Consider the following 13,229-nt stretch of genomic DNA (forward strand, 5'->3'; position numbering starts at 1 on the left):
GAGGTCATGAGGACCGAGTCCTCATGATGGGATTAGTGCCCTTATTAGAAGAGGAAGAGACACAGAGCTCTCTGTCTCTGCATGAGAGCAGGCACCAAGGAAAGGTCATGTGCACACAGTGTGTACAAGCTATAAAGTGGGCTGTCATCAGACAGTGAATCTGCAGCCACCTTGACCTTGGAATTCCCAGGTTCGCAAATATACTAGATTAAAATAACTTTTCTCATTTTATTACAATTGTTCTTAGAACTGAGATAATTCTTTTTAAAATGAGCCTTAGCACATGAAAAGAAAACTGAAAAGTGCTGTGTCACCATCACTTGGCTTTTGCCACCACATCTAAGAGAACAAAATGAGACAGCACAGTACATAGGACATTCTGTTTGGAAGTTAGTCTGTGATTTGGTGTTAAACAAATGAGACTCAAGGTTTAGATTTTGAATCATTTCACTTTCAAAAGTAAATCATTGAAAGGAATGCTTCTTTGCAATGATTGTTTCACTTGCATAAGAATGGATTGTAGTTTTTGAAGAAAGGTCTGAAGAACCACCCAGGTATTACATCACTGTAAGGTAGTGCTATATTGTACAGATCTTAAAATGGAGCTTCATGATACGTTTTGGTCAGTTTCCTCTGATAGCCCTGTCTAGCCAAAGTGATTAGGAGATTAAACAGTTTAAAGTATCCACAGCAGAAAAGTATACCAGTGTTATAGTAACAGATATTTAGCTAACTCTGGTTTTGATCTTGCTCAGTCAATTCACCCTGATGAATTGAGGGTAAGGAAGTGACAATGTGTGCATTCATCTACTCATTCAAAAAGATCCCTGATTTCCTTTAGGTATCTGGCTTTATCTAGAATCCTTTTGATCACTTTTCTTAGCTCTTTTTCACCTGCCTTGATTGAGCCCTTTATTATTCTTTCATGAAAAGAAAACAGAGAAAAAAGTACCATAGTGAAAAAGTGCTATTTTTCTATCTAGATTCAGAATCTGGAAAACCTTTTTCTAATTGTATTTTAGCTTTTCTTTCACTACTTAGGACTCCAGTGTATTTCTTAGCTTAGCCTGTAGTTTAGACAAAGGCCCAAGTTTGGGGACTCCTGCCATATTTGGGTTGGTCAAGATTTATTAGAGATTGATAAGGGTGCTGAGAGTACTATTTTTGTGTTACTTTATCACCCCTTCCTTCCATCAGCCAGGAATTTTTATTGTCAGACTGACCTAAGCTAATATGATCAGGTGTACTCTTAGGGTTTAGTGAGTGTATGGTATCAACTGTAATGAAGGGAAGTTTTAGATCAAATTTCATTAAGCATACAAATATTTATAAAGTAAGCAAGGAGTCAAAAAATAGTTCATACTCCTTGTGTTTAATGTTGGATGACATTTCGGCTGTTTTGGTACTCTGTATGAAAAAATGAATTGCATGTGTGCATGAACATATTTTAGGGGCAGGATTCTATTACTCTTAGAGTTGTCAGTTAGCGCTGTAATACTCAAACCACTGAGTAGACACACAAGACAAATCTTAGAATCTTTACCCTAGTGTACAGCCTGCAAAGTTTGCTGAATTATTGTAAGTGTTCATGAAGAGTAGTAGAGTACTTCTGCGATCTTTCAGCCAGTCTACAGATCTGGAGCATCATTGATTTTCTTTTTTTTTCTTTTTCAATGAAAAACGTGTTTTCAGCATTTGTTGTTGCTTTCAGTTGCTAAGTCATGTCCGACTCATTGCGACCTCATGAACTGTAGCATGCCAGGCTTCTTTCTCCATCACTGTCTCCATGAATTTGCTCAGATTCATGTCCATTGAGTCAGTGATGTCATCCAGCTAGCTCATCCTCTGTCACCCCTTTCTCCTCTTGCTCTCAGTTTTTCTCAGCATCAGGGTATATTCCAGTGAGTTAGCTCTTTGCATCAAGTGGCCGGAGTATTGGAGCTTCAGTTTCAGCATCAGTCCTTCCAATGAATATTCAGGGCTGATTTCTTTTAGGATTGACTGGTTTGATCTCCTTACAGTCCAAGGGACCCTCAAGAGTCTTCTCCAGCACCACAGTTCGAAAGCGTCAATTCTTTGGCTCTCAGCCTTCTTTATGGTCCAACTCTCACATCCATACGTGACTACTGGAAAAACCGTAGCTTTGACTATGTGGACCTTTGTCAGCAAAGTGATGTCTCTACTTTTTAAAACACTGTCCAGGTTTCTTTAAAAAAAAATTTTTTTTTAATTGAAGGACAATTGCTTTAAAGAATTTTGTTGTTTTCTATCAAAGATCAACATCAATTAGCCATAGATATACACATGTCCCCTCCCTCTTGAACCTCCCTCCCATTTCCATCTTCATCTCACCAATACAAAGCCCCTGTTTGAGTTCCCTATGTCATACAGCAAATTCCCATTGGCTATCTGTTTTGCATATGGTAATGTAAGTTTCCATGTTATTCTCTCCATACATTTTACCAGTATCTAGATTTGACATAGCTATTCTTCCAAGGAGCAAGTGTCTTTTAATTTCGTGGCTGCAGTCACCATCCGCATTGATTCTGGAGCCCAAGGAAATGAAATCTGACACTGTTTCCACATTTTCCTGATCTATTTGCCATGATGTAATAGGACTGGATGCCATGATCTTAGTTTTTTGAATGTTGAGTTTTAAGCCAGCTTTTTCACTCTCCTCTTTTACTTTCATCAAAAGGCTTTTAGTTCCTCTTCACTTTCTGCCATTAAAGTGGTATCATCTGCATATCTGAGGTTATTGATATTTTTCCTGGCAATCTTGATTCCAGCTTGTGATTCATCTAGCTCAGCGTTTCAAATAATGTATTCTGCATATAAGTTAAATAAGCAGGATGACAGTATACAGCTTTGACATACTCCTTTCCCAATTTTGAACCTGTTTGTTGTTCCATGTCTGATTCTACCTGTTACTTTTTGACCACAGACAGGTTTCTAAGGAGGCAGGTAACATGTATTAAACATTAATTAGGCTAGTTATCAGTTATCTCTTGTGTTGATAATCAAAGGCCCGTATAGCCAAAATGCTTTCTGATTAAATCTTGGCTAAACAGAAATTTATTAGGCTTCCCTGGTGCCTCAGACAGTAAAGAAATCTGCCTGCAGTGTGGGATACCCAGGTTCAATCCTTGGGTCAGGCAGATCTCTGGAGAAGAGAGTGGCAACCCACTCCACTGTTCTTGCCTGGAATTTCCATGGACAGAGGAGCCTAGTGGGCTACAGTCCACAGGGTCACAAAGCGTCAGATATGACTGAGCAACTAACACTGAGGGAGGATGTAATAGAGTATACATTGCCTGGATAGTTCTGTCGTTGGAGCATCAGACTTTTAATCTGAGGGTCCAGGGTTCATGTCCCTGTTCAGGTGCTAAGGCCTCATTTTTTTTTTTTTTTTTAAAGAGACCTCCTTGTAGCTCAAATGGTAAAGAATCTGCCTGCGAGGCAGAAGACCAGAGTTCGATCCCTGGGTTGGGAAGTTCCGCTGGAGAAGGGAATGGTAATCCACTCCAGTATTCTTGCCTGGAGAATTCCATGGACAGGACTACAGACTGTGGGGTTGCAAAGAGCTGGATACGACTGAGCGACAAACACACACATAGTAAAAAGAGTAAAAATCATTGTATTCTCCCCCAGTCTTCTACCTCCCACTCTCAGATACCCACCATTTATTTACCTTCCACACTTATCTGTATGCAGACTTAATCTGTATACACATTCATATAAACATACTTAAAAATGTTTCCTGTTGTTCAAACTTAAGTTTCTTTTGCCTATACGAAAAAAAAAATCTGTTTGGCATTCAGAGTATTTAATACTGTATCCTTCCCACAACAACTCCCCAAATTCGTATTCTGATATTTTACCCTATACTTTGAGTGTTTCAGCCTCTCTGAATTTTTCATGGTTCCCTGCACATGCCATACCCTTTCCAAACTCTGCTTCTTTGACTATTTTATTATCTACCTAGAATGCATTTACTTTTCTGTTTTATCTGGCTAGATCTTTGAAATCCATTTCAGATGTTATGTCCTATATGCATCTGTTTCCTAGTTTTCTATTACGGAATCATTCCTTCATCTGTATTTCCACAGTATTTTGTTTATAACTTGATTGTGACAATAATCTTAATTATAATAGCTAGCAAGTATTAGCTCTATTGTGTGTAAGTTTAGCTTTTTAACATTTATTTAATCTTTTTTTCACATTTTGTAACTTATCTGCTTATGTGTCTTTTCCCAAATAGACTATAACTTACTTGTTCATCTTTAGGTTTAAGTATATGGCACTATATCTGGGCACATGATAGGTACTCAGTACATCTGTATATAAAAGAATGAATGTAAAAATGTTGCCTTTAGTACTTGATATTATAGGTGAAGCATAGGTCATAATTGTTCTCTGTGAGTATAAAACAGAGAAGGATAGAGTATGAATTGAATGAAGAAGCCAATAAGAAATTATGTCTTTTCTCTATAGAATGGCTTATAGAAAAATTCTGTAGATATATTAAAGGATTGGAGAAAGCTGAAGAAAATGCAAATAGAAATATCTTAGTCTAGGATGCTTTAGCTTTTATTATTGGTATCTTTAGCCTTTGTGTAAGTATTTTTGCAGTCATGACAGAATGAAATAATATTCATCTACTGCAATATAAAGGGTATAGGCAAAATGAGAACAAGAAAAGAAGATAAGAAAGGACTGCTAAGAGGTGGAAATATAAGTTGTGTTTGTCTGTGGTTTTTCAAATTTTTTGCTTAATTTGACCCCTAAAATAATTTTGAGAAATTATATACCACTTTGCATATTTTAAATCTAAAATACTTTTAATTGCAAGTTTAAGTAGCTACAGAGACTATAGCTAAAAACATATATTGTGTAAATGCTTCAAATAAATGTTTTCAAAACTTTGGAGGTGCCTATTTCATTGTCATGAAAAAATGTCTACATAACATCTAACTGGCTACATCATTCCTAGCTTCCAAATTACTTAGCTAAATTACTTAGACTTTGATGTCTTTATTTTTTAGATCAAATCAGCCTGTTAATACACTCCATGGCAACCATCTCACTTCTGAATTCTAATTATGAGATAGATAGATTTACTAATAAACAGTCAGATAGACTGACAGACACAGGATCTTCCCAGGATGAAACAAGCATCATCCCCTTCAGTTTTTCTTGCTTTTCAAATAAAGGATTATCCTCTAGGATCAATGCATTCTTGAATTATCCACTTGCATTATGCTCTGGAAACTTTTATCCCCAGGGGAACAATGCAGGGTGACAAGGTTTGGGACGGGTGAGAAGTATGCTTTCTTTTTTTTGTAAAGTAGAAACAGGCCAATTATGAAAAGTGAAAGAGGGACAGAATATTGGTGACTTGCAGATGCATTTCAGCAAACCAACTTTAGATAGGGGTACAAATGGAAATTGCAATAACCTCAGATATGCAGATGACACCACCCTTATGGCAGAAACTGAAGAGGAACTAAAAAGCCTCTTGATGAAAGTAAAAGAGGAGAGTGAAAAAGTTGGCTTAAAGCTCAACATTCAGAAAACGAAGATCATGGCATCTGGTCCCATCACTCCATGGGAAACAGATGGGGAAACAGTGGAAACAGTGTCAGACTTTATTTTTGGGGGCTCCAAAATCACCGCAGATGGTGACTGCAGCCATGAAATTAAAAGATGCTTACTCCTTGGAAGAAAAGTTATGACCAACCTAGATAGTATATTCAAAAGCAGAGACATTTGTTTGCCGACTAAGGTCCGTCTAGTCAAGGCTGTGGTTTTTCCAGTAGTCATGTATGGATGTGAGAGTTGGACTGTGAAGAAGGCTGAGCGCCAAAGAATTGATGCTTTTGAACTGTGGTGCTGGAGAAGACTCTTGAGAGTCCCTTGGACTGCAAGGAGATCAGCCCTGGGATTTCTTTGGAAGGAATGATGCTAAAGCTGAAACTCCAATACTTTGGCCACCTCATGCGAAGAGTTGACTCATTGGAAAAGACTCTGATGCTGGGAGGGATTGGGTGCAGGAGGAGAAGGGGACGACCGAGGATGAGATGGCTGGATGGCATCACTGACTCGATGGACGTGAGTCTGAGTGAACTCTGGGATTTGGTGACGGACAGGGAGGCCTGGCGTGCTGCGATTCATGGGGTTGCAAAGAGTCGGACACGACTGAGCGACTGAACTGAACTGAACTGAACTGACAAATGGAAATTAATGATTTGGAAATAGGCTCCGTTTAATAGGTAATGCATTTGTATCTGCGTTACCAATGAGAGGTGTGTTTACATTGTGTTGAAGACTGCTGGTTTGGGTGGTGTCTATGTAATGTCATAGGCATTACACATATAATCACAAGATAAATTGATTGTGACACCCAGAATATATTTTCTGGTGCTTTGATAAGTACACCAAGTACCCTCTCTCTTATATTCAAGTGTGTACTAGATACTGATATCTATCTTATATTTAGGAGTGTACCAGGTACTGCAATCCTGTGGTTTACTTATTACAGGAAAAGAGAGGGCATGAATGTGTGAATGGTCAGAAGATAAAGTTATGCAAGAAGAGAAGAAATCCCTTTTCTCAAATATAAAGTCATCAAGATCAAGATTTTGAAATTCAAAAGTAGGCAAAGGAATCTTCAGGGATTTTAAGGAAATAACCAATGGTATAATATTTGTTTCTTGAAAACACATTTTGATATAATGAACAAGAATGAGACTGATTATTAACCCCTTCTTCAAGTGATATGGACTAACCATTTATATACCATTAAAAAAAAAAAAACTTTTCCAACTTAGATTTTCCTGTAGTTGGTGAAAGTTTATTCTTTTTTCCAAAGAAGCTTTTCCTTTCTAGCATAAATTGTAGGCAAACAAAAATGTTCAGTCTTTTTAACTTTATTTTTTATTTTCATTTTAGTAGTTTGAATACTTTTGATTTTAGAGATTCAATTAAAAAGATATATAAAAGTACTTAAATGTCTGCATCAATATTGATTTAGCATTCTAAATGTAATATACATTAAAATATGGAGTATTATAGATTCTATTTTTTATGTTGAGTTTTAATGTAGTACAACATTGGAATAAGTATCTGACCAACATTAGGAAAGGTTTCTATTGAGCTATTTTTTTAGTTCTTTGTAAAATGTTTATATTTTAACCACACTAAATTATTGATATACAACTAGGAAAGCCAGATGATATCAATTTTATTCCCATTGTTGTTCAGCCCTATTTTTTTTTAAAAAAAAACAAGAACCTGTGTTAGAGTTGAAGGAATTCCAAATATTGCTTATAGCTCAGAAGTATAAAATACCGTCTGTGGCTATAATAAAAAAAATGTTCCAGCAGGTCCAAAAGATATTGGAAATAAAAAGCCACCCATTTGCTTTTTGTAGAAGCAGTAGCATTCTGCAGACAAGCTATTCTAGCTTCAAAACAGTATGGTAGATAGTTTTATGGAACTTGCAATTACAGAAATCCACTTTAACCTTTCTTTCTTACTGGCAGGTGTCCCACTGGCTTGCAGCCAGAGGCTGTGAGTGTAGTACAGCCGGCGTGTCCCCCAGAGTGCTGAAAATGCCGACACTCCAGCTGGCTGCTTATAATTGCACTGATTGTGGTCTGACAACCAAAGCTCCATGAAAGAAATGTGATGAATATACAAAACATTTAAAAAATTTGATCAGATTACAAATTTCATCTCTCTTTTTTCTCCTCTATAGATATGATATCTGCACTTATAAAAATAAGCCCTGTGGAACACTGGGTAAGTTTTTTTATAAAGGGAGGATAGTTCAGATTGTCTTTTTGGTCCAATAGTTTTAGTTTTTAATCATTATTAATTTGGTGATTTTCATTTCTGGCACATCTGAAATTATTCCTATAAAGTATTAAACCAGACCTTTGTGGATATGTCACTGATTAGGAAACAAGTAGAATGATGATTAAAAACAAATTAGAAGGTGTTTCAAAATCATCACACAGTAATACTAAATCAAAAGTTACCACTCATTTTCATATAATCCATCTCTGTAATGTATTTTCCAAAATATTGAGAGTTTGAGGGCAAATTAAAGCACCTTCAAATCTCAGGAAAGGAAAGGAAAAAGAAACTTGGGAGATACTTCATGCAGAGACATTAAGAACAGTACTTCTTTTGGTCCCAATTTGTGGAAAGATTATGTCCTCATAAATTAATATATTATTGGAAAATTTTGTTACCTGTACAGAAAAAAAATCCAGTTTTGTAAATTATTATAGCCAGACTTGGAGAGAGAGCAGAATTATCTTCCTTGTTCTTCCTAAATATCACATTTTTAAGGCAGTTCTATACTAGTCTACAATTTAAAAAATTATGCATTGTTGCGGAGCATAGCTTCATAGTGGTTAAATGTTAACTGCAAATACAAAGGAGGGAAAATGGTAGCTTTCAAGTCAACTAAATTGTTAAGCAACTAGAATTATTTTAAGTAAAAAAGGAGCCTTTTCTATGTTTTCTCTTTTTTCAGTGTCATAGTGACTTTTTACAGACCTAGAGGTTAAGCAACTGAAGGTGAATTCTCTAGATTCTCTGACAAGTCTCACTTTTCTTATCTGTAAAGGAGTAGTTATAAATCTGTTCCTATGCACTTCATGAGAATTTTGAGATCAAATTTAAAGTAGAGGTGGGAGAAAAGGTATTAACCTCACTTCCTGAGGAGGTCAGTTAAATACCCCTTTAGAAATTAAAATTTCTCTTGATGATTTTACCTGCCTTCCCAGGCTTCTCTTTCACCATTTCCCTCAGGCCATTTCCCTCAGGATTTATGGTGAAAGAAGAAATCCCAGTTTGCCAATGACAAGTATTATGGTGGAGAAGTTTGCTAGTTAAAATCATAACAGAGAAAGAGCTCTTTTTTCTGAGAAAGCTCACATCAGAAAGGTTTTCTTCATAGTGTATTATGTTAACAAGACCAACAATAATCCAAAGGAAGGGAACCTGAGCTAAAAACCAACCACTGGCTTTGACAGTTTTAGTGTATTACCTTTTACAGTTTATTTAGCTCTTTGTTCTTCAATTTCCTTATCTATGAAGTTAAGAGTAATATCTGCCCTTATGCTGCAAGGATATTGTTAAAGTCACTTAAGGAAATATAAGGGTGTTTACTATAGAAATGAACTGGTATTATTTAATGTAGAAATTATCTATACAGTTTAACTTATTCCCTCCATTATTGTGTAGATTCTATAAGTCTTTATTAAGTACTTAATCAGTTTTAGGTACAGTATCCACTAAGTCCCAAAGAGGATACCAGCTACAGCTTGTATTCTCTAGTGTATATATTTTTGAGGAAATAAATACGTATAGCTATATTGATATGTAGGATCTGTACATAGTCTATTTTGCTTTTTAAAAGCAGTTTATTTATACTTGAGATACATTCTTCATTGGGACATAAATAACACTGCCTAATGCTTTAGTATATTTTAATGTCCAGAATCAATATATTAATACTTGGGTACATGTCAATGTATTTTCAATCATAATATAAATTATATTTGTCAAATTATAAACTATTATAAATTGTTTTTATACTATCTCTTATGCTGAAAACTGAATGAACTGCATTATATATACATGTGTTGAATTTAATATGTGGCAAATATGTTATCAGCACAGTTGATCAGTTTTTTTTCTTTTTGAGTGGTCTTTTTAACTTTCATATTGGTTTTATCCCAATTCTTGGATATTGTCTTGCTTAGTACTGCTGGTGACTAATTGTGACATGGCTAAGTAGATTTAAGCATGCAAACTGGCCATCAAACTGAGGAAATCTAAATGACCTGATGGTAATCAAATCCTTATTAACAAAATCACACATAAAAACTGACAGCTTTAATTTTACAAGAAAAGAAAAAATGGTGGGGAGTTGTAAAAAATATATTAGCATCTAAATTCTTTATTTTAGTTAAGATATACCTTGTATTTTCAATAAATTGTAGTTATTTCCCAGAACTGTTCTTTCTTAGATTGTTCTTTTAGTAGAGCTAACAATTTTATAGCAGATGCAGAAGTAAATCTGTGCTTGCAAATACACCCTGGGGAGTCATTTAGAATTCTCAATTAAAAATAGGGCTATATGGCACATACCAAACAAGAACAACAATAACAACAAAAAGATAACCTGTTGAGTAATATATTTGGGGAATATAAATGCTGTTAATTTAGCAATAAATATTAGCAATTTTTAAGCCAGATTTCATAAAGCTCAAAAGAGAAACAATATTCAAATAGAGTGGCTTTATTTTTTCCATATTATGGATCGTATTGAACCCAATAGCTTTAAAAAGATAATGGACTGCAAAGTTTTTTGTATTTTCCCTCCCTCTCTTTTTCTCTGTGGAGTTTAGTAGTAATAGTCATTAAATTTTTTTTTGATTAACCAAAAAAAAAAACAAGTCATCTTGCCCAACTAATCTCTCTTTTTACTTCCTCTTCTTCAAGTCCCAAGACTTCTAGTTGAATGGAAGAGCAGGACAAAGGTATCACTATTAACTCTGTGAGACAGAAATTACTTCCTTCCCCAATTCCTGCCTACCCCCCAACATAAAACAGTAAGAAAAGCAAACGGTCTATTAGCAAATCCAATACTAACCTCAACTTTGTTCCAATATGGTAGTAAGTGTTGATATTTCATATTAATTGATACAATAGAAACGCAATTTTAGAGTTTTCTTGTCAGTAAGAATATGAATTGGATAGCTTTTACTGTTCCAGATTAGTGCAACTGGGATATTGTTCCTAACAGAGAACATTGTTTATTGCATTCAGTAAATATTAATTGAATTAGATTGAAATCACTTTTCATGGGAAGATAATTATTAATACCTGGGTGATGATAGTAGACTCCTAATATATGAAATATTTTTTTTGCTCTTTCTTCACTTTATTCTAAATAACCTAAGTACATATGTGTGTTAAGTATGACTTGGCATCTATTTCCTTATAATACATGAAATTTTATCTTTCACACAATTTTTTTTTCTTTCTCAGCACTGTTTTAAAGTTATGGACTAATCACAAAGCATGGTATTCATTTGAAAATAAATATTAAAATTTTTACATGGTAAAATTCCCAAGAGAAAAATGCCTTCAGTAACATAACATTTCACCAGAATCAGTGAATTAACACCATAGTTTTTGCTTTATTACTAAAACTCTACTTCATTTAGGGGAATGAGAGAGGGGACAACCACACTGAATGTGTGAATGACTTTCTGTCCATTAAAATACTTAAAGAAATTGTTGCATCACTTGCAGGACTAACTTCAGAAAATTTTTTTAAAAAAATGCAAAAACCTCACATCTTTAACAGTTCTTTTTTCTGTTTTGAATCATTCATTTATGTTTTTATAAAAATGTCATTTTAAAAAACCATTTGGGATTCCCTTTTTTTGGTAACTAAAAAGTTGCTTGTATATTTTTATGAACCCACTAAACTTAAACAGATCTCTTTAGAAAAATAATGTGGATATATTTTGCTTTCTACAGCCTGAAGAATGTTAAAATAGAAATGCTTTCTTAAATTCCCTCTTCTGGCTCAAGTTACTAGGTGGTCCCAAGTTACCAGAAGTAAAATTTATAAATCTAACCCCTAGTCTAGACATTTTCCAGCACTGACTGCAGTTCAAAAAATATTAATGTCTAGCCGGCAAAGTGAAACTCCCCCCAGTGATTTTGCAAATGACTAGAAAGTTAACCTTTTGCCAACTGCTCCTTCTGTGCATGGAGGTTATTAAAAAGAATCCAGGCATTTATAAGTATGGGCTTTTTAAGACTGAAACACCTTGGCTTGACCCTTTGTGTCTCCTTCTGTTTATTCAGGCTTGGCCTCTGTGGCTGGAATGTGTGAGCCTGAAAGGAGCTGCAGCATTAATGAAGACATTGGCCTGGGTTCAGCTTTTACCATTGCACATGAGATTGGTCACAAGTGAGTGAGTTTAAGAAAATCAAAATAAATTTTAGAGCTCCACGTTTTTGAGCAATTCATAAATAACTACTGTGTGAAATGCCCGTACTCAACCATATTTTATGCCTTTTTGTCTGATTTCAATAGAGAGTGTTATCATTTAAGGTGTTGGGATAAATCATCTTAAGAATTGGAGATTTGTTAAATAGTCTCTCTGATTCAGTGATTAGTGTCCTCAGAGTAGTGAATGCACTACACTCAAGTTTTTTTAATATACATTTGAAACAGTTTAGCTTTATCATGATCCATCCACTCAACACCCAATTTCTCACAGTCAAATTGTTTAAATGATCTTTCATTTCCTTAAGTGACAATACATATATATTTAAAAATCATTATTGACATCATTACCATAAAGTGAACTTTGATTTTTCACTGTTCATACATCTATGAGCATGGCCTTTTCTAGGTTTGTGTAATTACTGCTGTGCAATTTGCATTTTCAGGTGTACTTGTGTGTCAGTAAAAAACAAAATCCTGATATTACAGGAGTAGTGAGATATTATTCTCACTACTTTTTAGGAGGATCTGGAGTTTTCAATATTTGTTTTCAATAAATCTGTGCCAAAAACTATCCTATGACTTTCCCCTCCCCCAACCCACCACCCAGTCGCAATAAAACCCTTACTTTATTTCAAGCAATAGGCAACAGTAAATGTAAAAGCTTGCTGATGTGGAGGGAGAGAAGTTTGAATGCTTTAAAAGGATAGTCAGACATTTTAAACTAAAAGAAGCAGGCTGTTTGCAAGAACTTCTGATGCTGATTGGTATGCCTTAAGTTTTTTACAGTCTGCCTTTTTGGTAGAAAAATGGATGGGGGAAAAGAACAAACAAAATGAATGTTTATTGTATACTTGCCTCAGAGGTCATTCCTGAGATAAATCTGTAATTCATTTTTTTCTCCCTAAGTGAAGAGTAAAATTGGGTCAGTCTCTTGGGTTACTTTGAAAGTTTCAATTTAAAGTTTACCACATTGGTATTGATTTATGTGTGAATTCAAGTAACCATCAAGTTTCAAACCTGACTTAATTCAGACACAAGGAAAGTCAGTATTACACTTTTAATGAAGTCCTAAAAATATTGGTATTCTAGTTTCCATTGCAATAAAGAGCAGGGAAACAAAAGGGAAAAGCCCTCTTAACCAGGCAGTTTATCTTGAACTCACTTAAAAATCTGACTCATT

At 35.0% G+C, this 13,229-nt stretch overlaps 1 protein-coding gene across 1 annotated transcript in view; it reads left to right on the top strand.

Moving 5' to 3' along the window:
• ADAMTS6 (ADAM metallopeptidase with thrombospondin type 1 motif 6) overlaps positions 1-13,229 on the top strand; it is a 275,958-nt gene that overhangs the window by 98,210 nt on the left and 164,519 nt on the right. Inside the window, exons 7-8 of the mRNA XM_052659189.1 lie at positions 7,760-7,803; positions 11,902-12,007. Coding sequence (XP_052515149.1) covers positions 7,760-7,803; positions 11,902-12,007 — 150 coding nt within the window. The remainder of the gene's footprint in view (positions 1-7,759; positions 7,804-11,901; positions 12,008-13,229) is intronic.

Source organism: Budorcas taxicolor, chromosome 20 (genome assembly GCF_023091745.1).
Source record: "Budorcas taxicolor isolate Tak-1 chromosome 20, Takin1.1, whole genome shotgun sequence".
NCBI classification, from domain to species: domain Eukaryota; kingdom Metazoa; phylum Chordata; class Mammalia; order Artiodactyla; family Bovidae; genus Budorcas; species Budorcas taxicolor.